General features: G+C 35.9%; 11 protein-coding genes and 1 non-coding gene across 12 annotated transcripts; 3 read left to right on the forward strand and 9 right to left on the reverse strand.

Moving 5' to 3' along the window:
• Nucleotides 1-4,189: 4,189 nt before the first annotated feature.
• On the reverse strand, nt 4,190-4,720 carry KAFR0C02700 (uncharacterized protein; the record flags this gene model as incomplete). The annotated part of the gene is made up of 1 exon (XM_003956349.1): nt 4,190-4,720. One exon carries the CDS (start codon nt 4,718-4,720, stop codon nt 4,190-4,192), a length of 531 nt encoding a protein of 176 aa, XP_003956398.1.
• A 1,634-nt stretch (nt 4,721-6,354) lies between these two features.
• On the forward strand, nt 6,355-6,428 carry KAFR0Ctrna15V. The gene has a single exon. It is a non-coding gene; the product is annotated as a tRNA-Val (tRNA).
• A 405-nt stretch (nt 6,429-6,833) lies between these two features.
• On the reverse strand, nt 6,834-7,802 carry RPS13 (40S ribosomal protein uS15; the record flags this gene model as incomplete). Its single annotated transcript, XM_003956350.1, has 2 exons — nt 6,834-7,268; nt 7,791-7,802. The coding sequence occupies 2 exons, from the start codon at nt 7,800-7,802 to the stop codon at nt 6,834-6,836; spliced, it is 447 nt and encodes a 148-aa protein (XP_003956399.1).
• Nucleotides 7,803-8,136: 334 nt separating this feature from the next.
• Nucleotides 8,137-8,589, reverse strand: AIM7 (Aim7p; the record flags this gene model as incomplete). Its single annotated transcript, XM_003956351.1, has 1 exon — nt 8,137-8,589. One exon carries the CDS (start codon nt 8,587-8,589, stop codon nt 8,137-8,139), a length of 453 nt encoding a protein of 150 aa, XP_003956400.1.
• A 277-nt stretch (nt 8,590-8,866) lies between these two features.
• LCB2 (serine C-palmitoyltransferase LCB2) lies at nt 8,867-10,549 on the reverse strand (the record flags this gene model as incomplete). Its single annotated transcript, XM_003956352.1, has 1 exon — nt 8,867-10,549. The coding sequence occupies one exon, from the start codon at nt 10,547-10,549 to the stop codon at nt 8,867-8,869; it is 1,683 nt and encodes a 560-aa protein (XP_003956401.1).
• An 815-nt stretch (nt 10,550-11,364) lies between these two features.
• On the reverse strand, nt 11,365-12,963 carry KAFR0C02740 (uncharacterized protein; the record flags this gene model as incomplete). Its single annotated transcript, XM_003956353.1, has 1 exon — nt 11,365-12,963. The coding sequence occupies one exon, from the start codon at nt 12,961-12,963 to the stop codon at nt 11,365-11,367; it is 1,599 nt and encodes a 532-aa protein (XP_003956402.1).
• Nucleotides 12,964-13,182: 219 nt separating this feature from the next.
• Nucleotides 13,183-13,553, forward strand: LSM2 (Sm-like protein LSM2; the record flags this gene model as incomplete). Its single annotated transcript, XM_003956354.1, has 2 exons — nt 13,183-13,236; nt 13,320-13,553. The coding sequence occupies 2 exons, from the start codon at nt 13,183-13,185 to the stop codon at nt 13,551-13,553; spliced, it is 288 nt and encodes a 95-aa protein (XP_003956403.1).
• Nucleotides 13,554-13,710: 157 nt separating this feature from the next.
• Nucleotides 13,711-14,160, reverse strand: KAFR0C02760 (uncharacterized protein; the record flags this gene model as incomplete). Its single annotated transcript, XM_003956355.1, has 1 exon — nt 13,711-14,160. The coding sequence occupies one exon, from the start codon at nt 14,158-14,160 to the stop codon at nt 13,711-13,713; it is 450 nt and encodes a 149-aa protein (XP_003956404.1).
• Nucleotides 14,161-16,229: 2,069 nt separating this feature from the next.
• MCM2 (MCM DNA helicase complex subunit MCM2) lies at nt 16,230-18,866 on the reverse strand (the record flags this gene model as incomplete). Its single annotated transcript, XM_003956356.1, has 1 exon — nt 16,230-18,866. The coding sequence occupies one exon, from the start codon at nt 18,864-18,866 to the stop codon at nt 16,230-16,232; it is 2,637 nt and encodes an 878-aa protein (XP_003956405.1).
• A 248-nt stretch (nt 18,867-19,114) lies between these two features.
• On the reverse strand, nt 19,115-22,246 carry PIM1 (ATP-dependent Lon protease PIM1; the record flags this gene model as incomplete). Its single annotated transcript, XM_003956357.1, has 1 exon — nt 19,115-22,246. One exon carries the CDS (start codon nt 22,244-22,246, stop codon nt 19,115-19,117), a length of 3,132 nt encoding a protein of 1,043 aa, XP_003956406.1.
• Nucleotides 22,247-22,567: 321 nt separating this feature from the next.
• Nucleotides 22,568-22,960, reverse strand: HAP3 (Hap3p; the record flags this gene model as incomplete). Its single annotated transcript, XM_003956358.1, has 1 exon — nt 22,568-22,960. The coding sequence occupies one exon, from the start codon at nt 22,958-22,960 to the stop codon at nt 22,568-22,570; it is 393 nt and encodes a 130-aa protein (XP_003956407.1).
• Nucleotides 22,961-23,393: 433 nt separating this feature from the next.
• Nucleotides 23,394-25,022, forward strand: RFT1 (glycolipid translocation protein; the record flags this gene model as incomplete). The annotated part of the gene is made up of 1 exon (XM_003956359.1): nt 23,394-25,022. One exon carries the CDS (start codon nt 23,394-23,396, stop codon nt 25,020-25,022), a length of 1,629 nt encoding a protein of 542 aa, XP_003956408.1.
• Between the last annotated feature and the right edge of the window lie 38 nt (nt 25,023-25,060).

Raw genomic sequence — 25,060 nt, forward strand, 5'->3', positions numbered from 1 at the left:
TTTTTTCATAATAATCTTTCTGCTAAATAAACGACGAGCGGAAGTGTTCGAGCTGATGAGAGATCGAGAAATTGACAAATAAAAAAGACAGACGATTTTCGCAGCAAGAACTACGCGTGGTGACCGTGTTTTTGTTTACATCTATTGTAATTTTTCAAGATTCGACTTTTCTAATGAAGTACCGAAGGAAAGAAGAAAAGATGATTTCAAGTCAAGAGCATCTGCCTTCTCTAGCTGTGGTGTCGGGATTTCACTGTCCTTGTTCGCTATTCGTTGTACGCCTTTCTCTCAGTGGAATGGATGTGTGACAACATTCCTGTACCTTGTACTAATGAAGCCGAAAAAAAATAACTTGCATGGAGAAAGAGATTTCTTCGCAGAAAGGGAAAAAAGACGAGCGTCAACTCTGTTTCTGTTTTTGTTTTCTGTAACTATACTCTTCGCACCCTTCATGGGGGTACATCCTTAGTGTTGAGTCTTATTATACTTTTAGCGTTACTCTTAGGTTCAATAATCTGATAATAGTCATTAATGCCTATTTCTCAAAAGGTGCTCTGTCTCGCCAGGATCATCATATTTATGTGTATTATGAGCGAGATATGCAACGAGCTCTATGATTTGCAACCATCTTGTGTTTATACTGGTTGAAGTAATTTCCTTGCATTTTGTGCATATATCTTTTTTTCTATTGTTCTCACTGTTCATGATAATAAATTTCTTAGCAGTCTAAATTTTTGAACAAGTCCAAAGCCGTTAAAATATGTTTGTATATACGCTGCTTTGCTTCGCTGCAGGCGGAGCAAATTCAATGACTAAAATCATGACTTTTTCACGATGTTCACCAGTGAAGCAGGCACTGGTGAAACTCTCCGCGTTGTCATTTACAGTACAGGTTAGTTCTTTGCTGGAGATTTGAAGGAAAGACAAAAAAACTGAGTCTGCAAAATGAAGATAGTAGGTGTCATCTTCTAATACAAGTTCGCTTGGTTTTGATTATCCATATATGAAAATAAAACCATGCCTTTCAAATGGTATCTACAGAAGGGATACATGATATTTTTTTGTAAAAAAAAAAAATAGAATGATTGTAGCTTTTACCAGATTTTCTTGTTTATAGAAAACTGCGTGTCTTGTAGTTATTGCAATCATGTTTTAGTTTTGGACTTACATTCTTGCATTTTTTTTATTTTTTTTATTGTTACTTGAAATAGAACAATAGCGTTCTAATACCTTTGAAATATCTTCCAGTATTACTTCTTTTAGATTAACCTATTGTTTATGAGATTTCGTCGAGATTTTAGGTTGCTTGGGGTGACAAAAAAAGATGTACCATTTCTGTATCAGCTCCTTGCTTCTAGATTTGGTGGGCCCAAGGTATTGTTTTCTAGTATACAATTTTAGGTAAATAAAAGCTTGCCCCTCAAATGTCTTAATGAAGTTTCAAGTGAGTTTAAAGCCGGTATATTGACAGAGACGAGAGACTACAATGTTCGAAGTTTTCTTGTCCTCTATAAGTTGCCTGATTTCTCTTTGAGCCTAATTTCCTTTGTGGTTGATTTTTTTTCTCTTTTTTAACGTTTAGCCGAGAAATTGATTTTTTGAGTTGTTCCTTTTATTGCTGTATTTTTTTTCTGTTTTTCCTGACTTTGTACAATATTTATTTTTTTATGATTATTGATCTTTCCAGAAAATCAACCGACCCATTGAGCTACAAAACTACATAGCATCCTGAATAAATAATTATAATACAGACTTAAATTATTTATGTATTGGAAAATAAAGAATACTAGGTAGCATGGCTATGGGGGAATGAGATGGTAACTTGATGATCTGGAACAATGTTGACTTCATGAGATTGCATATAATGCTAGAATACGTAGAGATAAAGAATATCCTTGTCCAAGTATCTACCTTCAAAACAGTTATTAAGTCGATTCTTCATATTATAGTTTATTTAAAATCCAGAATAGTGCTGAACACACAAAAATCCCTGTTTTATGAAGTTAACTGTTCATGCACATATTGAGAACAGGGAAAAAGCGGCTAAGAACCTTTGAAAGGAACTTGTTTGTATCAAAATGCATAGTTCCTTCAGCTTTGATCAACATTGTATTCTCTGTGCTTGGATATAAAGTGGTTTTGTACTGATAGGAAATAAGTAGTACAATAATCTAATTTTTAAAGGATAGTTTGAAACTACGGTGCCTTTGCAACCAGAGGTTATTGTTTCACATTGCTTACTAACATTTTGTATGGCGTTTGTTTCAACGTACTCACTTACAGAAATGTCTCTGCTTTGGCATAAATAACATGGACTTAACTATATTATGTAGAAAAAGGCTACAACAGAATTGTGACCTTGAATTATTTTAATGAATGACACTAACTCATTACTTTTTTTCAAGTAGGCAGCTATCTGCCTACTTGTAATGGTCATTCAAGACTACAGTAACGACAGCAATACTAACCACGAGTCAAGTAATAGATACAAAAAAATCTGGGTGCCTTCAAATGATATTTATAGACCCACTTCAGTCGTAAGAAAATAGCATTAGATATAAGTGGATGGGCTGTTTTACTTAAAAAAGGAATCTCAACTTTATCCATTCTTACTTAGGTCGAAATCTTAAAAATCTCGAACCCACCCGGAAAAAGGGCTCAATCTTTTACAACATTGTACATAGCTCACTGTCCCAATGCCTAGTGATTATGTTATAAGTTCACTTAACTGTTTTTAAGTACTAAGAAACAAAAGTATTGAAGTTAGAATTTTTTTAGTGGGCTTATCACTGTTGGTTGTTTCCATTTCCATATAAGCGGCCTTCAAAAGTTCTTTAGTCCGGTCAATGATGACCCAAATATACTGTAGCTATGTAAACGGCAGAGGACTTTCTGAATTCGAACCAATTGTCTGTCAGAAGGACCTGTTCGTTTGTTGACAGAATTTTAAAAGATAATCTACTTAGCGTTGTTGTGTGATGTCCTGTTATGAAGGCAATCTGAGGCAAATATCGTACTTAACTAGGATTATGTCCCATGTAATTCTTGTCCTTTATATATATTTTGTATTATATATTTTGAAGTGTCTTGAAGCCATGTTTCATTTGATGACTTGCCTATCTGTTAATATCTTTTGGAGTATGGCTAGTTGTACTCATCTGTCAGGAACGTCGGTCGCCATTTCCCATTTATCAAGGGTTCATGTTCACTCTGCCGTAGATAGGGTGGGGTGCGCGACAGGTGCCAATCTTAATTTCGTGTTCGTTTCATAAACTTCAACATCCTGATATTTAATCTGTCGTGAAGGAAGATCAGAGGATGTCTCATGTATATTATTGTTATTATTGTTCATAGCGTTAAATGGCTGTTAGTCAAAAAATTACTTCCCGGCATTCAGTGGTTATACCAAAAAATGCACTGGTTATATATAAAATAAACTAGAACATGGAATGATGTACAGTGAGACAGCTCTTGATCAAACTTTCATTCTCACATAAGTATTCATTTTTTCCAGCGCACTCTGATCTGTCACAATAAGCTCCCTTGGCCATGTTCTAAATTCTCATTCTCCATGTTATGTAACTCAATGATTTTAGAACATGACAAAATTTGTTACTCTAACTCTCAAATTAACTTTCTTATTAGTGCATTTCACAAATTGGCCCTTAGATATAATTACTGTTATATCTATTGTTTTTACTTTAGTCAGATCTACATACTGTTTGATTATAGCAGTTGGATTTCTACTGTTAATGATTTAGCTAAATTTTCAATAGGAACGTTTCATGTACCGCATGCCAGGTCCCACTTTATATAAGGTCATTTATTGGTTTTAGTAATGGAAAATTTAAACCAGTCGACGAATTTACTGTCATTGGCCGCATAACAGTGGTAAAGCTATGTATTCCACAAGCACGCAGAGTACTACAAACAAGACTATTTTTAAAATGATGTAGAACTTTCCATGGAAAAACTAAGTGAGAGAAATCAAAGTAATGGATATACAGAGCCCGAAGGTAATATTTCAAATTAACTGTTTCAATACATAAATAAGAGAATAAAATAAATAATTATCTTGGTTATACACGAGTATAAAAGAACAAAATTGTCAATAACAACATGTTACTGAACTCAGAGAATAGAAAAATATGTGTCCATCACCATCATAGATCAAACATTGACGTGTTGACTATTCGCTCGCAGTACCAATAGAGATACAGACTTTGTCGCCGTCATTAAAGGAAACCGTACCATTATTGTAGACGTACAGTAGATCATCTGTCAAACCAGTCTGTTCCTCAATAGTCTTCGACGAATCATAGAAAATCGAGATACATTCACCAAAATCGGCTGAGTTAACCGGGGCATAAGCTTCTTCCGCTAGTCGTTGGCACACGTTAACATTACCAATGGATTGAGTGCTAGTGTAGAATTCATAACTCTTACCCATACTCCATGTCTTCACAGCCTCATCAACATAAGCTTCATATTCTTCTGTAGCAACAATAAAACCATAAGTAGTTTTTGGGTCACCTGTATGAGATTCAAGATAGAAATAGTTGTTAACACCATTCAACTCGGTGGTCATTATACTAGCAATTGTCAACATGGCAGTAATACTAGAATCAATTTGGATACCTCCAAAAACACCGAAAACATATCCAGAGTCAGACAATTTATAGATTTGATTAATTTCACCGTTAAAAGCAACTCCGAACATATCGCCAAGAGAGTTTACCAGATCGTCTGCAACATCAGTAGGCAAATCACCATCTCAGTAAGCGAAACCTTCATGAGTCATCATAAAAGCTCCTTCTGACCAGTCAGTTTCAGAGGATGGCAACATACCTGAAGTGCCTGGAAGAGAAAGTTCACAAAAGACGACTTGGCTGAGGAAGAATAACGCTAAAAAAACAGCATCTAGTGAATATTTTGTTTTAAATTATAAAATAAAGGACTTTGTAAAATGTAAATGTCAATACCTGTTCAGGAATCAATAAACCGTTGTTGATTATGGATTCGCAATAGTATGTTTCTTCTATAACCTAACATATAGATAAAATGGAATGAAAATATCAGTGATGACTGGGAATAAAGCCAGCTATTTATACGTTTAAGAAAGAGCTTGCAAGTTAGTCTCCTCTTCATTAGTATATGAACTTCACTAATAGCAATCTTGGAAGACCTTCTCCGATTTATTGGCATTTTCCGCTGTTCTACGTCCTTTCTGCTCGAACCTCAAGTATCTACAAATCGTAGCTCAATTGAGTCTCTATTGTTGGAGACACTAGAATTCATACCTCTTAGTTCGATTTGCTTCGAACTGTTTTCGAAGACGTCATTTATTGCAAAGATTGTTTTTCAAAGCGGGGCGGTCCTGATAACGCCGTGCAATTTTGGAGTTACTCCGATTATCACAGTAAGAGATATGTCCCAAAATGGTTATTTACATTCAATTCTAATGAGATTCTTGGCCAACTGCGTAAATCAGAAATGCCATTTGAGGCAACTTTTCTCATGGACTCAAAAGCCCTATAGAACAAACTTTATTAAAGCCTTATCTTACGGTTTTTTCATATTTGGAAATCGCCTGTTAAATATGACGTACAACTCGCCATGGAGAAGCCATTGTAGCATTCGTGTCGACATGTTCAGGGTTAGGTTTCTACACTATTATCTTTAAACTGTGGATAAATATAACGGACTTTCTAGCGTCCTGAACTCCGGTTGAACCCTGACAAATGTTTAATTTTCTTGAGCGTAATAGCAGAGAACTCTCCACATCTAGAAAAGTCAATAGTACAAATCCACAGTGTGATTATTTGTGTAAAAGTATTAAGGCTAGCGTCCTGGACACGGCATTACACTAACATTTCAATGTTTTGATTGTTAGAATGACGAATTTAGAATGTTCTAGACGAATTGAACAATAAACGTGGCGTGATGAACGCAACTATATATTATCATGCAATAAATATGGTGGCATAACTATGGCGACGTATTGACTTATAAATCTAGAACATGAGAATTGTTGTAAATCAAAATGTGTTGGGAAACGTATAAATGCTCAGGTGAACACTGAAGTTTGATCAAAGTTTGTCGCACTGTATATTATTTTATATATAACCAGTGCATTATGGGTAATACACATTGACTAATTTGAGTTTGTCCACTTACCTGACTGATCTTTAATATTATGGACAACAATATCAATAATATTATCGAGAAGACTCCATCTGATCTTCCTTTAAGTTCGAAAAATCTTACGTTCAAAAATTGAGAATCTTGAAGGAAGATTGTGGCTTAATTTTGCGGACTGTTAGGAAGTTTCAGTTCTAAAAACTCCAATTAGTTGGTTTCGTGGTCTAGTTGGTTATGGCATCTGCTTAACACGCAGAACGTCCCCAGTTCTATCCTGGGCGAAATCATTCTTTTTTATTTCAAATGATAGGATCATTGGTTAAAATTGTATACTAGTAGGAAAATATGTAAAACCTCACTTAATACTGTTAACGTATATCTAATGTTTGTAGTTCTCCTTCTAAAGAAGATCTTTTTACAGTAGATATCAAGAGATGTTCTCCCTTTCTTCGTTTAATTGCTGAGGAAAGAGCACGAGTACCAAGTACGAGGGAGCTTACGAGACTATTTTAGGGCGCTCCAGTACTTACAGAAGCACTTCAAGTAAAATATGGTTCTCACTTTTTATCAATTAATGGAAGCTACGTATCTCCCTACTCAAGAGAAATGCTAAATTTTTTTTTGAAGTTATTAGAACTTTATATAGAATGGAAACAAAACAAAATGATATAATATATAATTGTTTTAACACTCTAGTTAACTAAAGCAGAAGCAGTAGCAGATTCGTATTTCCAGTTTGGTGGTAAGACAGCGACAGTTCTGTAGTATCTAGCTAATCTGTGGATTCTAGATTCGATTAAAATTAATCTGAACTTAGCGTCCTTGTCCTTTCTGTTTCTTTCTAAGTGCTTTCTGACAGAGACAGCCTTTTTGATTAAGAAGTATAAATCTTCTGGGATTTCTGGAGCTAAACCGTTAGATTTTAAGATTCTTAAGATCTTGTTACCGGTGATGATTCTAGCTTGAGTAACACCATGAGCATCTCTTAATAAGACACCGATTTGAGAAGGAGTTAAACCCTTTCTGGCGTACTTGGTGATTTGTTCAATAACAGAGTCAGTGGACAATTTGAACCAAGCTGGAGCATTTCTGCTGTATGGAATAGCAGAGGAAGACATACCTTTACCCTGTAAAAATAACATATTGATGAACAATAGTAATTTATGTTAGTAAATGAATTGCCAATTGAATTTTTTCTAACAAAACAACAAAGAAGACTCGCTGAGCGTTATTCTACATAAACTATTACTTTAAATTCAAATTAGCAATTCATTCTTTCAAGACTGTCTGATTCGGCAATGCGTAAAACACCAAGTCACTATTATCATACCCTAATGGGTACAAAATTCATAGTGCTCCCCCTGCTCATCTATAACAGTTGGAGAGTGCCAGACATAACTTCAGTCAGCATGACACTCCTATGGTTTTTGATTGAATTGGAATCACCCAGCTAATACACCTAGAGCACTCAAAGAGTACTCAGAACAGATAAGTGATCTTATCTGTTGGTGTACACCGGAAAGAATGAACTGTGATCCGAAAATAAAATAAGAAATTTATGAAAATGCACTTTAACATGAGACTTCAATTTGTATTTCATTAACTATTGTCTGTAAGGACAAACAACTCGTTTCTCATATTAAACATACGGCACTGTGCATACGACCCATTTTGAATGATAATTTCTGTGGTTTGTTGGTTGTAATAAGGAAAGTTGAGAACACATATCTGTAAATTAAATACTTCTAAAATAACTTCAACATCGCGAGCCGAAGTGAGATAATGACAAATTCTGAGTTCCCTGAATAATTTTCCAAATTGGCGAAAATTTTGCGTCACTGAAATTTTTCAGAAAAAAAAAGTCAATTTGTTCTTTTTTTTTCCAGGCTAAACATTTTCTATAGAAGGCTAAAATGTATGGATGTTCTGCAAAAAAAGCAGTCAAAGTTGAAAATTGTATACATACATATCGAAAAATGATACTCAAGAGATATGTTATCTCTTTGATGTTTCTATTTGCTCTTTCAATTCTTCAACATCATCATCGTCCTCGAGATCAGATGAAACTTCGATGAATTTGTACGTACCACACTCGTGCTTAACCATTTCTGCAGCACCTGCATAGAGCATCTTCCACTCTTGTGAGACTATGGTCATTGGTTTCCAGTATAACAATATTAGGGGCACTTGCTTAATACCTTCCTTCGTTGTCAAAGGATATGCCATTAAAAGGAATCTTGGAGAATTATCGGGCAAAATCTCAGCCAAGGAGGCCAAATCTGTGATTTCATCTAATTCTTCCTGATCATCCTCGTCAATAATAATTTCATTCGAATTTGCCTCTATCTTAATAGGTAAGCATCTTATAGTTTCTGATCTAGACGTTGAGGTACGAAATTTTCTGATAACGTCTCTTGTACCAGTTGGGATGTTATATAATGTTGTCATTACTCTATTTCTTCAGTGGTTTCCCTATTTCTATGGAAAGTCGAATTTATTTTCCTATAGTGTATTTATGTTTTTCCTTTCCGGCCAAAAAGCAAGAAAATAAGCTCACTAATCCAGTAGCCAGATGGCATCATTTCCAATGAAACTCATGTTGCATATGTGTACATGACATTTTTGTTTTGATATATAATATCTATGTATATTTATTTTTTTTTATCCCATGTGGTATGGTTTATGTAAAATTTGAGATAAATTTTATAGTTATTTACTGTTCAGATTAATCGACAAAATATTTGTCATGCTTACAATCTTCAGGTGTCTTCTTAATAACATCCTCAATGTCCCATCTTTGAACTTTACCATCCCAACTTGATTTTCCAGTATTTAACTTCAAATTTAATTTTTCTCCAACTTCATTAACATGGCGTAATAAATAATCAATATCTTCTTTCGTTAAAGATGCAGACATACAGAATCTGACTCTTGATTCAATTAATGGAGTAGCAGGGTATGCGACAACAACGACGGCAATCTTTCTTTGTAACATCATTCTTGAAAAAGCGGGCATTTTGGATGGGCAGTATAGTAACATTGGAATAACGGGAGAATCAGCGGTACCATAGACGATGAAACCTAATCTTCTTAGGCCTAGACGCAAGTAACGAGAATTGAAGGCGATACGTTGTAATCTTTCAGTACCTTCACCTGGGTTAAGTTTTCCCATGATGATTTCCAAAGAAGATGTAATTTGAGCTAAAACAGGGGCAGGAGATGGTTCAGCGTAACTTGGTGTACTTAAATCTAATCTTAATCTATCAATAATCCATTTGTCGGCAGCGATATAGCCACCAGCGGCACCAAATGATTTGGTTAAAGTACCCATTAAAATATCAACATCCTTTGGATTGACACCAAATAATTCACAAACACCACGACCGGTAGGACCAATAGCACCAATAGAATGAGCTTCATCGACGTATAAGTAACACTTATACTTTTTTTTCAATTCGACTAATCTTGGTAGATCACACATGGTACCTTCCATAGAAAATAAACCTTCGACACAAATTAAAATCTTCTTCCAAGGACGATTTGTCTTTGGTTGACCCATGACAATTTGATCTCTGATTAATTTTTCAAGGCCCTTCATATCACCATGTTTGAAAGCTCTTACAGCAGCACCAGATAATCTAACACCTGTTCTAATTGAAGTATGGTTCAATTCATCTGAAATGACAAGACATTTAGAATCTAAGAAAGCATTGAAGAAGTTTGCATTCGTACCGTAACCCATGGAAAAGATCATTGAATCTTCTTTACCTATAAAATCAGCAATTAATTGTTCAGTATATCTATGTAAATCGGTTGTACCAATTTGAGATCTGGATCCACTGGAATAGACACCATATTCATCTACGGCTTTCAAAGCTGCGTCTGTGCATTTACCTTCACTTTGAGCAAAACCTAGATAGTTATAGGCAGACAAGTTCAAACACATTGAATCCGTGCCTGGATAAGTGTAATATTCATTTAAATTGTGAGAAATTCTGTCGATGCAGCGTATGAATCTACCAGGAACACCCGTAGTAGGTCTTGAGAAACAGTCATCAATTCTCATCTTGAGTCTTCTAATGTAAAAACTCTCGAACTTAGAATACCATGGAGCTAGACCATCTTGTTCTAAAAAGACAGCATGCTTCTTTTTTTGGAACGTAGTACCCAGAAAGTCACGAATATGACCAAGAATGATCAGGATTAAATAGTTAAGATACGTTATCAATAGGATATAATATGGAGGCGTGTCGATGACAGGAGGTGCTAACGGTTTTTCGACTACTTTAACTTGGTGAAGATAATCTTTACTCGTCAAAGAACCAAATTCATTTTCCCTTTTAGACTCGATAGAAAGGATTTCTGGTCCGAGCAATGGAACAGTAGTCTGGTTGGCTTGTGTACTCATCTCTTGGTGTGGCTGATATAGGAGATTGAGTTCGAAAAGAAAGAAATTATCACTAAAAAAAATGGGAAGAAAGCAGAAACTGACTTTCGGGTTCCTAAACTAGAGTGTTGTCTTATAGTTACAGCAATATAAACAACAAACAAAGGATCTAGTCGATAGAAATATCCCTTTCTCCTATTATGTCGGCTGCTCTTCTTGGCACTGTCAAAGTATGATTTATTAATATGCTCGAATTATCACCTAAACAAATAAGTCGTTCCTTTGCGAAATCGAGAGGGCTCGAGCAAAAAAAAACAAAAAAACTAATATTAGAACGGTTGCCGTGCTTTCGAAGCTGTTGGATATTATAACGACGATGATGGCAGTAAAATGGATGAGAAGAAACTTGCGCAGAGAGAAAGAGCTTTGGCCTTCTCAGGCCACTAGTTTGGGTCAGGAAGCCTGGCTTGTGACGATAGCTACTCACTCTTGGCGTGTCTAACTTATTAGCTCGTTTCTTTATCTTGGACTCGTTCTTAGTAGCAGCAAAGCCAGTTTTGGTGACAGGAACGAGAAGCATCAATCGTAAACATAAGACAACATAGAAAGGCAGATGTAGCCCGTCCACTATGCTTATGGTAGCAAATGCACAATTGATGTAGTCTTAAAGTAATTATTTTTTATTTTTATTTGTCATTTTTGATGACTTCTTTTCTAGAAAGCTCAAATAATCAAGCAAGAAACAAATTATTAATATCGAAACAGAAAATTATAAGGCACATTACTATTTACACTTTTTTCTATAGAACTACTTATTTACACTACTTTCTATAAAACTAATTATTTACATCGCCTACTGTGTATTTACCTGGCCCTAAAAGTCTCAAATAGTGGTCACATTTTGGTGTTTCTTGATCAACATGTGCTACAACAAGTACAGTACCTGGCCAATACTCCAGAAAATCGTGACATTTGAGCATCGGTTCAATTTCCATACCAGAGAATGCTTCATCCAAAATTAGTATTTTAGGCATTTTCACTAAACTCCTAACAAATAATACAAGTTTTTGCTCACTTATTGTCAATTCTCCGAATAATTGAGTATCAGCAAATTGTTGAAGTCCAAAAAATTCCAGGTACATCTCAACCACACGTTTTTGCTCAGTATTTAACTTGTCCCACATCTTGGTGAAATTGTTTGAAGAGCCTTCATGGAAACCAGAAGCAATACATTCCCTCACATTAAGTTTTGAGCCACAATCTTTGATGAAGACAGCATGTAATTCAGGTGATGACATCCCAATATTCTTATTTATGTCAAAATAATTTGAGCTTCCTGTCCTTCTTTCATGACCATCCTCAACAACTTTCGAATTCCATGATTGTGGATGTTCTGCAAGGATCAAAGATAGTAAAGTAGACTTTCCTGTACCATTATCCCCTCTTATATGCCATTTACTACCGGGTCTAACCTGCCATTCAAGATCTTTGAGCACTGGACTTCCTCGATAAGTTATATTGATACCTTTGAATTCAATGCAGTGTGGCATCTTAATAATTTCGTGGTATGATCTACCACACATTGAATGCATTGAGATAAGATCATATGGTGTTAATCTGTTGCTTAATTCGCGTTCTTCTTTCTCCTTAAACAATTTTGCATTTTCCTCTTCTTTTAGTTGGTCAATCTGTTTTCTCAGATAATCTATCTTGCCACTAAACTGGAGTCCTTCATGGTCGTCTACATGTGCAATATGAGTACACCATTGTGGAATTTCATCTTGATATCTTAAACCAATAATTACCGGGACATTAATATTACGTTCACTATTAGCCAAAAATTTTGAGATAATTGAACATGCCGATGGGTCGAGACCTAGAAATGGATCGTCAATTAGTAACAAGTCTGGTTTTTTCAAAAGAGCTTTTGCCAATCTTGCTCTTCTCATCTGCCCATTACTTAGTCCCATGGCCCACCTATCCTCTAATTCAGATAATTGCAGCTCCTTTATAAGCCTGTGATAGAGGTCCCTATCGACTTCACGACTTGTCGTCTTTACAGCATAGTGAACTCTACTTGAGCCAATTGAATTGTCTAAAATGAAGTCTCTACAAGTCTGATCGAATTCATCTTTGTAGAATTCAAACCTAGCACTCAAATGTGCTGCAGGTAATGAGCCTTGAAATTTAACTTGCTCAATTATTGGTTGTTTTTTGAAATTAAAGTGTAAAGCTGCAGGTGGCTCTGAAACATATTTCAAACTCAATATGTCAATAAATTTTGATTTTCCTGGACCCCAGATGACCCATTTCTCGTTCTTATTTATTTCAAATTTCTCAATTGGTTTTGCGAAAACTTTTGGAGACGTCTTCATTAATGATGACTTGAATAGCCCATTGCTTATCCGTAATATCAAATCATCTTTTACTGCCATTTTGCAGAAGGCGTTTGAATTCTCTACAATGTCTCAATTTTCAAAATTCTCGAGTTTTTTATGATACCGGAATGGAAAGTTTAACAATTTCAAAGTTCAATATCAATCAATTTAAAGAAAAACAGTTTGCTGAAAGTAACGACAAGAACTATTCGTCATAGTATACCCCGTTTTCTATAGACATTGCACTTCAAAATAAAAATAAAAATAATCTGAATAATGTTATTTTTCTCCTTTTTTAAGACTTTAGTGGACCAAGAAGTCGTCGTACAGGTATGCTACTTTTTTCTTAAATACTGCACAGTTACTATTATTTACTAGATACTAACATTGCATTCCACTAATGTGACTAACAGCTCAAAAATGATATCGAAATCAAGGGTACATTACAATCTGTGGACCAATTTTTAAACTTAAAGCTTGATAACATTTCCTGTACAGATGAAACTAAATATCCACATCTAGGTTCCGTAAGGAATATGTTTATAAGAGGTTCTACAGTAAGATACGTTTACTTGAATAAGAACATGGTGGATAAGAACTTATTACAGGACGCAACCAGAAGAGAAATTATGAGTGAGAAAAAGTAAGGATCTATAGAGTTTATTACTCACTTATACGTATAATTTTGTAACTAATAAAATGTCATAAAAAATTCATTTCTATTATTAATGCTACAGTCTCTTTTTTAGACGTTATTTTATTTTTGATGTATATATCTATTCATGTTAATGTGTGAATGGGACACTAAGGCCGTATATTTAGAAGCTTCTTTTCGCAGCTAGCCCTTGTGTGACCACTTTCATGACAATATGAGCATAATATCTTGTTCTTTTTCTTCTTCTTTTTCTTGCTATCCTTTGGAGAAGTTATAGACTCTTTCATAGAGTCCTCTTCATTGGCTTCACTTACCGGTATTAATGCGTAACGTTTCTTATCGTCCTTTTCAACAATCTCAATCCGATTTCTCAGTAGCTTATCTAGTTCATTGCAATCAACTTTTAATTTTGGATTGCTATCATCAACTGAAGTTTTTCCCAGATTCAAAATAAGATTAATCAGGTTGTTTAATTCCTTTAACTTGTGCTCATATTCCATTTTTAATTGCGTCCCGTCCTTCTGCTTTTCTAGAATTAATCTGGCCAAAATATCCATAGCTTGTGATATTTTAGTAATATCTGCATCTGGTTGACTCATGATACATTCAATATTCGACTCAGAAGATGATAGTAACTCAGCTCGATGCTTTGAAGTTGTTGTCAATCATCACATATTATCTTCAAGCATGAAAAAAAAAAATACTTTTAGATATTTGATATCTAATGTATCATCAAATTACCTGAGAGTTGACGACAAATACACATTAAAAAGAGGTGTATAGTAGTTATGTCTACTTCTAATGATGATATCAAAGATATCTTACTTTTTCCATAAGTTTCAAATAAGGACTAACAAAATTCTTCAACTTCAAGCTATATCAGAAAAAAAGCTTAGAGAACCATCTGTCTTTCCATTAAAAACATTTATTACAATAGACAAGATTCTTTACATGTTGAGCTGGAAATAATCATTTCCTGATTAAATATTATCCAACTTCTTATACTCGGAGATTGATTTCAAGACCTAAGACCCCGGTAAAAGTAAGAGTTTGTCGGTGCTCGTCTGTGCTATTGCCATGCGAAAAGTACCGTAATATTACATTTATTGTTCTTAACAGTCATGCAGGAGGACAACATACTAACTTTCGTTATACAAAGCAATTGAACGTTTCTGACAAATAAGCAAATATGCGTTTTCGGGAGTCTAGGATCAATTTGAGGTAACTTATGCTGCTTCCTCTGTTTTTAAACATCCAGGATGAAAGGAACACTTTTGACAGGCTTCAGGAATGCTTGATTCACTACAGGCGATTAAGAAAACCATTTCGCGCTTATCAGAGTCTCTTATGATCTAGAAACTTAATTTATTCACCAAATATGGAACATCTAACATGAATCCTAGAGACTACAATTCCATTATGGGCCACTGTCAAAAGATGCCAACCATCAACGCCTAATTATCTTCATCCTACCTTTGAAGCCGGTAATTTATTGGACAAAGTGGGCGAAATACAACTCCTACATTAACCTGATATAGTTTTGGATAATTGAAATTCCAACAACATTGAGGTAATTAGGAAACATTTTATCGTTGTGGCACTTCAAATCTGCCATGCTATATCTATTGGTTGACTAATTAGATGATGGGAGCATTTACCCGGTTTATCCTTTTTGTGATTCTGATCACGTGGAAAACGTTTCTTTGGCATTCGCCTTTAAATTCAAGGGAAAAAATGCAAAACATTACGGCTGTAATGGCTTTTGGTGGAACTGCGCAACTTTGGGATATCCGGCTTGGGAACGAAACTTCCCTGCGGCTGGACATGGAATGCCGTTCTTCGTGAACAAGGAGCAAATCTCGGTTTGTTCTGCGCCATGACCCTATTGCTTCAACTGTCTTCTCGGTGTCGCCATTAGAACTTGTTCCGTGTTAGCACCATATCTACACAGGCAACTGTGTGGTGGAAGTGCATCATGTGAGGCGCTGAGCTCCTAGGTTAACGTGTCCCGGTTTAACCAACCAATCGATCCTTGCGGGTTTGCTCTTGGGCTGAAGGTATGAGAAGTCTGCCTGAGGCCTGATGCGGCAAAGTAAATTGGCTTCGGCCTCGCATTCACCGCCATTAGGGGAGTTTAATCCAGCGATGGCAAATGTGACCCGTGATGGAGGCGACCGGGTTAGCACTGTTCTTGGGGGAATTGTTCAAGTCTGGCCTCTCGGGGCTTAAACTGGCAGTGGAGTTAGGTATTGCCTGCCTTCAATGAAATCAGAGATTTCTCTGGTGGAGTGCAATGAACCACAATTTTTTTACCTTACTTAATGGATGTAATGAATTATCTCTGGGCACCAAATTACAATTGTATACGCGTATGTGAATAGGTATTATCGAGACATGCTACCTCTTTCTTTATGTAACTGCTGGGACACAGACGTAATGAGTGATACTCTTGAGTTACTTTAGTTGGCGTAATCTGACGGATGCCTTGATACAAGAGAGTTAACCAGAACTCTCTTAGGGCGTTCCGCTACATTTCACTACAATATTCATTCCCATACAGATATTCACAAGGTTTATCGCAAATGCAGAGAGTCATAGCACAGTTACAGTTGTTAAAATATTTATTATTATATGTACATATATCTACAAAATTAGTGTACTTAGCCTTCTATTGTCGTTGACCCAGAGTATAAATTGCAAATGATCTGTGAAGTTGACGACGTACACTGATCTTTTGTGCATCAACAAATGAATCTACAACCACTTTAATGGCTCTATCTAAATCCCAAGATGACACGAATTCTGATAATCTCATCTTGGCAAAAGATTCCGCAATTCTTAAAATAGATTCTAAATGACGAACGGTGATTGGGAAAGAACCAGTTGTTATACTTTCTCTTCTTAGATCAGCGTATACTCTACTAACTTTATCCATGTCCATTTGATGTAATTTTGGGTGAACTTTTGTCTTGGCATAATGAATATATTTCATTAAAAATTCTTGTGATATCGGTGAAATTTCTTCTTCCTTCTTTCTTTGTCTGTTTAATTTTCTCTGTCTAGCAGATATTTCCTGTTCCCCATCCATCGCATCGTCATCATCATTACCAGCTGTCTTGTTCGCTTCCTCCTTGGTTTCTTTATCTTCGCCACCTTCTGGATGAGACCTAACGTGAGAATCAACCACGAATGAAGCTAATCTTTTATCAGCCTCTTCATCAACTAAATCTCTAACAACACAAAGAATATCAAATCTCGAAAGAATAGGCTCAGTTAAATTGACATTTTGTGCAAGTGGCAACGTAGAATTATAACGGCCACCATTTGGATTTGCAGCCGCTATGATTGAGCAACGAGCTTGCAAAGATGTAACAATACCGGCCTTGGAAATAGATATACTCTGTTGTTCCATCGCTTCATGAATAGATGTACGATCTTGATCATTCATTTTATCGAATTCATCAATTAGACAAACACCCTTATCAGCCAAAACCAACGCACCACCTTCTAGAGTCCATTCTTTGGTTATCGGATCTCTTCTAACAGAAGCTGTTAAACCAACAGCAGAGGCACCTTGACCAGTAGCGAAAACAGCCCTATGGGCCGTCTTTTCCACATATTTCAAAATTTGAGATTTAGCTGTACCTGGATCACCTAATAGTAATACATTAATATCACCACGAATCGCATGTTTACCATTGACATTTTTGGGAACACCACCAAATAAAGAACAAGCGACAGCTGTCTTTATGTCTCTGTGACCATAAATGGATGGCGCCATAGAAGATATAATTTTATCTATAATGTTACGCTCCCTTGACATTTTTCTGAATTCACGTTCCTCTTCTTCAGTCCAGCTAAAAACATCTAAACCTTCTTCGCCGTCATTTAACGCGTGTCCGTCTCTTCTTCTAATTGAATTAGCTTCAATAATAGTGGCAAAAACAGGAAAGCCATTCTTAGCATTAAGATTACCATCATAGTTATTTTTGTATATCCCTGTAACTTCAACTTCTTCACCAGGTTTACAAATATCAACCAGATCCGCAAGTAGGATAACCTCTCTGTATCTTGGCAAACGACCAGCAGGGACTGTACCAGGTGCTTCTTGCAAAGTGATTCTTTGATAGTTACGATAGACTGTCTTTTCACCATTGATACTAAATGGACCTTTAGATTTACAATTTGTACAGAATGAAATTCTAATTTCTTCATTTGAATCTTGAAAGAAAGGACCTAAAATAGAACCACACTTGAGACAGTTGAACTTGACATATTTCAATTGTGGAAAAACACCAGTTCTTCTGGTAACAACACCTGTAACACGAACTAATGAAGTCAAATTCGTTTCACGTAATTCTCTCAAACTATGTATCGTTGGGAAGTCAGATATTCTGACGTGAATTTCCGAATGAATTCTAGCATAATCTGGGTAATGTAACTCTGTGGCTTCCATGGCGACTAAATCAAAAATCTTCAACATTTCTTCGGGGCATTTCGCAAGAAACAACGCTAAAATAGCTTTAGATTCTGCTAAATGTCTATAATTTACTTCTAAAGATTCTGAATTCATTTCACCAAGAGTTCTAATACGCGCACCGTATACAGATCTTCCTGTCTCATCTGTATATTCTAATAAAAATGATTTCAATTCTCTCGCAATAGTCCTTGAAACATTAGGTTGTGTAACCCATTCAGAGTAAGTGTTAGCTTTAACGTTACTTATGGATTCCAAAGTCAATTCTTCTCTTAACGGGTCAATTTCCATGTCACTCAGTAAATCATCATCGCCTTGTTCCAAATCCTCATATTGTCTTCTCCTTCTACGTCTTTGGATCGGCAATCCCATCTCATCAAGAGCTCCTGCAGCACCATCCTCATTATCATCGTCATCCATGTAGGCAACATTTTTCAACAATCTATCTCTTTCATTCAATTGAGCATCTATACGACGACGTTCAGCTGCTGTTAATTCTCGTTGTCTCCTATCATCCACTTGATTCATATCGTAAGTATCTTTCTCGGCATCAAGTGCATAATCTTGGTACATATCATCTCCCATCAAATCAACTTCATTCATTTGTTCTTCCACTTCATCAATATCTGGGTCAGACTGAATCTCATTATCTCCGCCTTCTGGGTTAATCATGTCACTTTCATCAGGTGAACCAATTGGTGAAGATACTGTGTTGAATAATCTTCTGCCATCATCATTATTTCCTTGCTGAGGTGAGGAAGGTGGCAATTCATTATCAGAGTCCAAATCTTCGTTATCTTCACGTCTACGTCTCCTGTTTTCAGCCATTCTATACGGATTTTCTAACTCAATATACTGAGGTTGCTTCTGTAATACAGATATATTCTCAATTCAATATCTTATTATTATTTTTTTTTCATGCTTTAATTTACGTGAAATTTCCGTAAAAGGAAAACCAATATTATATTACCCCTTTCGGAAAACTAATGAATTCAATTTTTCTTTAATTTATTTACAGATGATATAAAATAGTGATATAATTTTGCGTTATACAAATATTCACCGAGGTAATGTACTTATTTATCACTCCTATGCTCGTGCTCACGTTGTTTAGCGTCTATAATTTCAAATTCTGGTTTCCAAACATTGTTACCTTTTATGGTACCGACGTCAGAAAACAGTCTCTCGAAGACATCGTCATACCAATCCGCTGGAAGGGCCTCTAAACCTTCTTTAACGTTTTCAGGCAATTCTTCCCAGTCACTGACATTTTCCTTGGGGAATATAATTGTCTTTGCACCGGATCTCTTAGCAGCAACAGCCTTTTCCCTCAGACCTCCAATTCGTAGAACTTTCCCGGTCAGTGTCAGTTCACCTGTCATTGCAACAGTTGGCTCAATAGATTTATTAAGAGCTAAGGAGAGGAATGACGTAGCCATTGTAACACCAGCTGAAGGTCCATCTTTTGGAGTAGCGCCCTCGGGGCAATGCAAATGAATTGATGCCTTTTCGAAGAATCTATTTTCAGGATAATGTTTTGCAAGATACATTTTTGCAAATGAATACGCCAACCTGGAGGATTCCTTCATGACGTCTCCCAGCTGACCTGTTCGTTCTAAAGTTGGATGCTCACAGTTAGATAAAGGTTGTTCGAGTACTGATTCAACGTAAAGTGAACAACCTCCCATATTTGTCCATGCTAAACCCATTACTACACCTGGAGGCGTTGTTTCGTACAGCCTGTCTGTGGTATAAATTGGGGAACCGACGTAGTCTTTAAGATGTTGGTTATCAACGACAACTTTGATTTCATCTGGGACTACCATGGCTTCTGCATTTTCATTTGTCTTCTCAATTTGTATATCAGTCTCCTCATTGGTAGCACTAGGGTTAGTAGACGTAGCATCTTCCTTGATTATCTCTTGAGTCTCCTCCTTTGGAGTAATACGTTCAAGAACCTTCAAAGCAGCTTTACGATATATCTTCTCAATGTGTTTTTTCAAATTTCTGACACCGCTTTCTCTACAATAATGCTTCATTAGAGAAACAATGGCTTCTTCTGTAATATCTACATTGGCATTCTCTAAACCAGCTGTCTTCTTCGCCTGAGGTATCAAATATTGCTCGGCAATTTTAACCTTCTCATCGGCTACATAGCCTGTTAGCTCAATAACCTCCATTCTGTCCAGTAGAGGTCTTGGGATTGTATCTAAAGTGTTTGCTGTACAAACGAATAAAACCTTAGATAAGTCGATAGGAATATCGATATAGTTATCTAGGAAATTATTGTTCTGTTCAGGATCTAATACTTCTAATAATGCTGCGGATGGATCTCCATGTATTCCTCCATGCCCAATTTTATCGATCTCATCGATCAAAATCAATGGATTTTGTGTTTGACATTTTTTCAGAGCTTGCACTACTCTACCTGGCAAGGCACCTATATAAGTTCTTCTATGACCTTTGATTTCTGCTACATCAGTCATACCACCGACTGAAAATCTAAAAAATCGACGATTCAATGCTCTAGCTATGGATTTACCAATGGAAGTTTTACCAACACCTGGTGGTCCGACAAAACAGATAATCTTACCATCAACTTTCCCCAACAGTTTCCCTACCGCAATAAATTCTAATATACGGTCCTTAGCATCTTTCATACCATAATGATCTTGATCTAATATATTTTTGGCTTTGGCAGCAGAGTATTGCTCCTTTGAAGTGATGCCCCATGGTAAAGTAGTTAACCAGTCTAAATAATTTCTAATGACACCGAATTCAGACATGGAAGTTTCCAATGTGGAAAGTTTCAAAATCTCTTCATCAAAAATTTTTTGTACTACTTCAGGAAGTTCCAGTTTCTCAATTCTTTTTTTATAAGTTTCAATTAGTTTATCGCGGCCGTCATCAATTCCCAATTCTCTCTTGATACCTTTCAACTGTTCCATCAGATAATATTCTCTCTGTCTCTTTTGAATTTTGGTTTCAACGTCTTTTGAAATCTTATTTTGTAACTCCGCATTCATTAGTTCTTTTTTAAGAACCAGTAGGGATTTTTCTAAACGTTGTTCAATATTTAATGACTTCAAAATATCTTGTAATTCTTCTTCTTCTCCAGCTGAAACTGCAGCTGCAAAATCTGCCAACCTTGCTGGTTCCTCGAATATATTGGTTGTTGCACTTTGAATAGATGCTGAAAAAGTAGCAATTTGTTCTCTAAACATTGTGTTCAACTGGGATATTTCTTTGAAAACTTTTAATATCTCAGCCGTTAACGCATTTATTATTGGCGATTTTCTATCAAAGGGCTCGTCATTTAAGTTCGAAACGTTCACTAGAGAGACATCAAACTGATCTAAGAATTCAGTTGGGTTTACATCTTCCTCAATTTCATCCTGTGTAATTTTTTCTACCTTGATATCTTCAATTTTAGGCATCTCTTTCTCGTTATCATTTGGAGAGAATAATTCATCAATTTTAATTCTCTTATGAGGATAAAGTAGTGCCGTCATCGTCTCTTTGCCAGTTTTTTCATCTTTACTAGGAAATGCACTTGTTATCTGCGCTAGTACACCAACATCATGAACCTGATCTTGATTCGTAATCAGATCAGTATCAAGTTCGGAGTCCTTCAGCATGAATGCACCAACATATGGTTGCTGACGGTCAAGCATTTCTTTTATAGCAGCCATAACACTGGGATTTGAAATGACAACAGCTTTATAGAAACCAGGAAACAATGGACGTCTTGATATCGGAAGTGCCAACATTTTAGGATATATTTCAGGCAATTCATTTTCATTGCTATTACTGTGGCTATCTCCAGGATTATTACCATTCCCCGAAGAAGAAGCTGAGGAAGGTGGCATAGAATCACCGTTCGCTATTTTTGAGATGGTCTCATCACTCTTCTTCGTTTCATGGTCTTGTTCAGGTATTATGTCATCGTTTTCTTCTTCTCCTTTATTTTCTCCAGAGTCATTATCCTTCTTCTTCTGTTCTGGGACATGCTTGCCACTATCATTATTCTTCGAAGAACGTCTCAGAATTGCTTCATTGAATGTTAATTTACCGCTATAGTTGATAGATTTGGGTAAATTAGGTATTGAAGTTGCAAATCTTGGTTTGATTACCCTTAAGGCCAAAGAATTACCACGCTGGTACTTTAAAACCGTCGAAGTCTTCAGGAGTCTTGAAGTACGCAGCATAATGCAGTCTACAATTGGTCTAACTCTCTATGTTTCTCGTGTTAAATGGACGATTCCCTTCAACAACAGTGATTTTTTCTAAATGGAATTAGGCGGTGGCAAAAAGAGGTGTTATAATAAAGCAGATGCATGCACTATTAACAAGCACGCATGAAATCATCTAAAACCATTCATTGATAAGAAGCTATCAGTCTCCTATTTGCTGGTGAAATATAAACTACTAGTCCCAACGTGGGAGTATAAGAATATGTATCGAAAACTATTTACATTAGATATTTGAATGGAACCGTTCAGGGTTACGGTAACAGCTTGTGTCAATCGCTATTCGTTACTTTCACTCCCGTCGCTCTCACTCGGTTGCTGTTGTTGATTTCTCAATGCCTGCTGCTGTCTGTATTTGGCTAAGTATATCTTCAATACTTCTGCATAGTTCTCAAAACCGAGAGCATGTAAAGATACCAAAATGTCCTCACCATTTATGGTCTTTCTCTTGTCAGCAGCGCACCTGTCACTTGCCTCGCTCGTTACAAAAGATATGAACTCACTGACACATTCTTGCATGCATTCTTTAGCGTCCTTTGAGACCTTTGCAGTTGGTGGCAGTGTGTTTTTCATCAATCTCGACACATTGTTTATTGGGAGCCACCTATCTTGCTCTCTCAACTCCGAATGATGAGAGGCCATATTACTACTATTAAGATCACCTTCATTCATTACGTGCAAAATGCCTCAGCTCTAATATGTTACAGTTATTGCTGTTTCAATAACTGTTGTTGCAAATATTTGTATGGTTTATTTTCTGTTTCAATTCGCTCTGCTTTCACGTTCCAAACGTGGAAAGATTATATTGAGAGATGCTTGAACAGCTGGAATCATTAAAAGTGCTTGCAAGACACAACGCCAATCGTGTTGCTTAATGCCAATGGCATAAGAGACAGTCACGTTCTTAATACATGTGGTATTCTCGGCGATAAATCGAAGGAATGCTGCGTGACCAGCCTTACTATGGCCTTCGACTACTCGTTTTTTTAATTTTCTTGAAAAATTGGACACTCAAGATGATATTAGATTAACATAGACAACTGTCAATAACTTTGTAAAAGACGAAGTAAAAAGTCCAGCCTGCATCTGGAAAGTCAAGGACCCAATGGACGAGAAACATGCTACATCTGGTAATATCCTGTTGAAGTCAGCTAAAGGTGCGACCTTTTTAGTGCTTGGTCAGCTCTTTACCAAGATGTCTACCTTTTTATTGAATAGTTTACTCATAAGATTTCTATCCCCAAGAATCTTTGGTATAACAACTTTTTTGGAGTTTCTATTGAATACTATACTGTTCTTTAGTAGAGAGGCTATAAGACTCTCTGTATGGCGTATTTCTGACAGTAAGACAAATTTACAAAATGTATTCAATTTTGGATATCTGTCAATTTTCATTGGTATTCCACTATCAATTGTACTGACGGTTTGGCAGTACAATAATATAAACAGTTATTTTGTAAATTTGCCATTCTTCAACTGGTCCATATTGATTATCTGGTTAAGTGGTCTTTTGGAATTATTAAGCGAACCATTTTTCATTTTGAACCAATTTATGCTAAATTATTCGAAAAGATCCAAATTTGAAAGTCTTGGGGTACTGTTAGGTTGTTTAGTAAATTTTGCCATCATTACTGGCTTTGAGCGTGACTGGATTATATTTACAAGCCTTGACAACCAAAATAGTGATATGATCAAAGAAGGTATTGCTATATTTGCATTTGCAATGGGTAAATTAACTCATTCTTTAACATTATTATGTTGCTATTTTTTCGATCACATCAGCAACTTTCATGGGAAAGGTGATGTCAGTTTAAAGTTAACAAAGATAAATAAATCATTCTATTTTGAATCGAAGATTTTTAGCCATTTTAAAAAAGTCTATTTCCAACTTTGTTTTAAACATTTATTGACAGAAGGTGACAAATTGGTCATCAATAAGTTATGTACTGTAGAAGAACAAGGAATTTACTCTCTTCTTTCAAATTATGGTTCATTGATAACCAGACTTTTATTCGCACCAATCGAGGAATCTCTACGTCTGTTTTTGACTAAGTTGCTATCAACATCAAAGAGCAACAAAAACTTGAATATGTCAGTTGAAGTCTTACTCAATTTACTCAAGTTTTACACGTATCTTTCACTTTTAATAATTATTTTTGGACCAGTTAACTCGTCTTTCATCCTTCAATTTTTGATAGGATCTAAATGGTCAACTACATCTATCCTTCACACTATACGAACATACTGCTTCTATTTACCATTTTTGGCAATGAACGGTATCCTCGAAGCATTCTTTCAAAGTATTGCCACCGGTGATGAAATTTTGATTCATTCCTACATAATGATGGTATTTTCAGGTATCTTCCTCTGCAGTTGTTGGGTCTTGATAGAATATTTAAAACTTTCTATCGATGGCCTTATTTTCAGTAATATTATTAACATGTCTCTTCGTATAGCATACTGTGGACAATACCTTCTTAGATTTTATAGAAAGCTGGATTCTGAAAAAAATTCTATTCTCGTCAACTTAAGTAAATTCAGATTAATCTGTTTCTCAGCGCTGGTTGTATGCTCAATTAATTGGTGTTTTATTGGATATGTCAAGAATTTCAAACAATTCTTTGTGAATGTTCTTTTGGCCACTATCTTGCTGTGCATAATATTGCTGAAGGAAAGAACAGCTCTTAAACAATTAATTGGCATAAGAAAAGTTGATGATTCAAAAGATATTTAGTCTTATATAAAGTTTGCATTGATTTAATACGATAGATA

The sequence above is a fragment of the Kazachstania africana genome, chromosome 3 (genome assembly GCF_000304475.1).
Source record: "Kazachstania africana CBS 2517 chromosome 3, complete genome".
In the NCBI taxonomy this organism is placed as follows: Eukaryota; Fungi; Ascomycota; class Saccharomycetes; order Saccharomycetales; family Saccharomycetaceae; genus Kazachstania; species Kazachstania africana.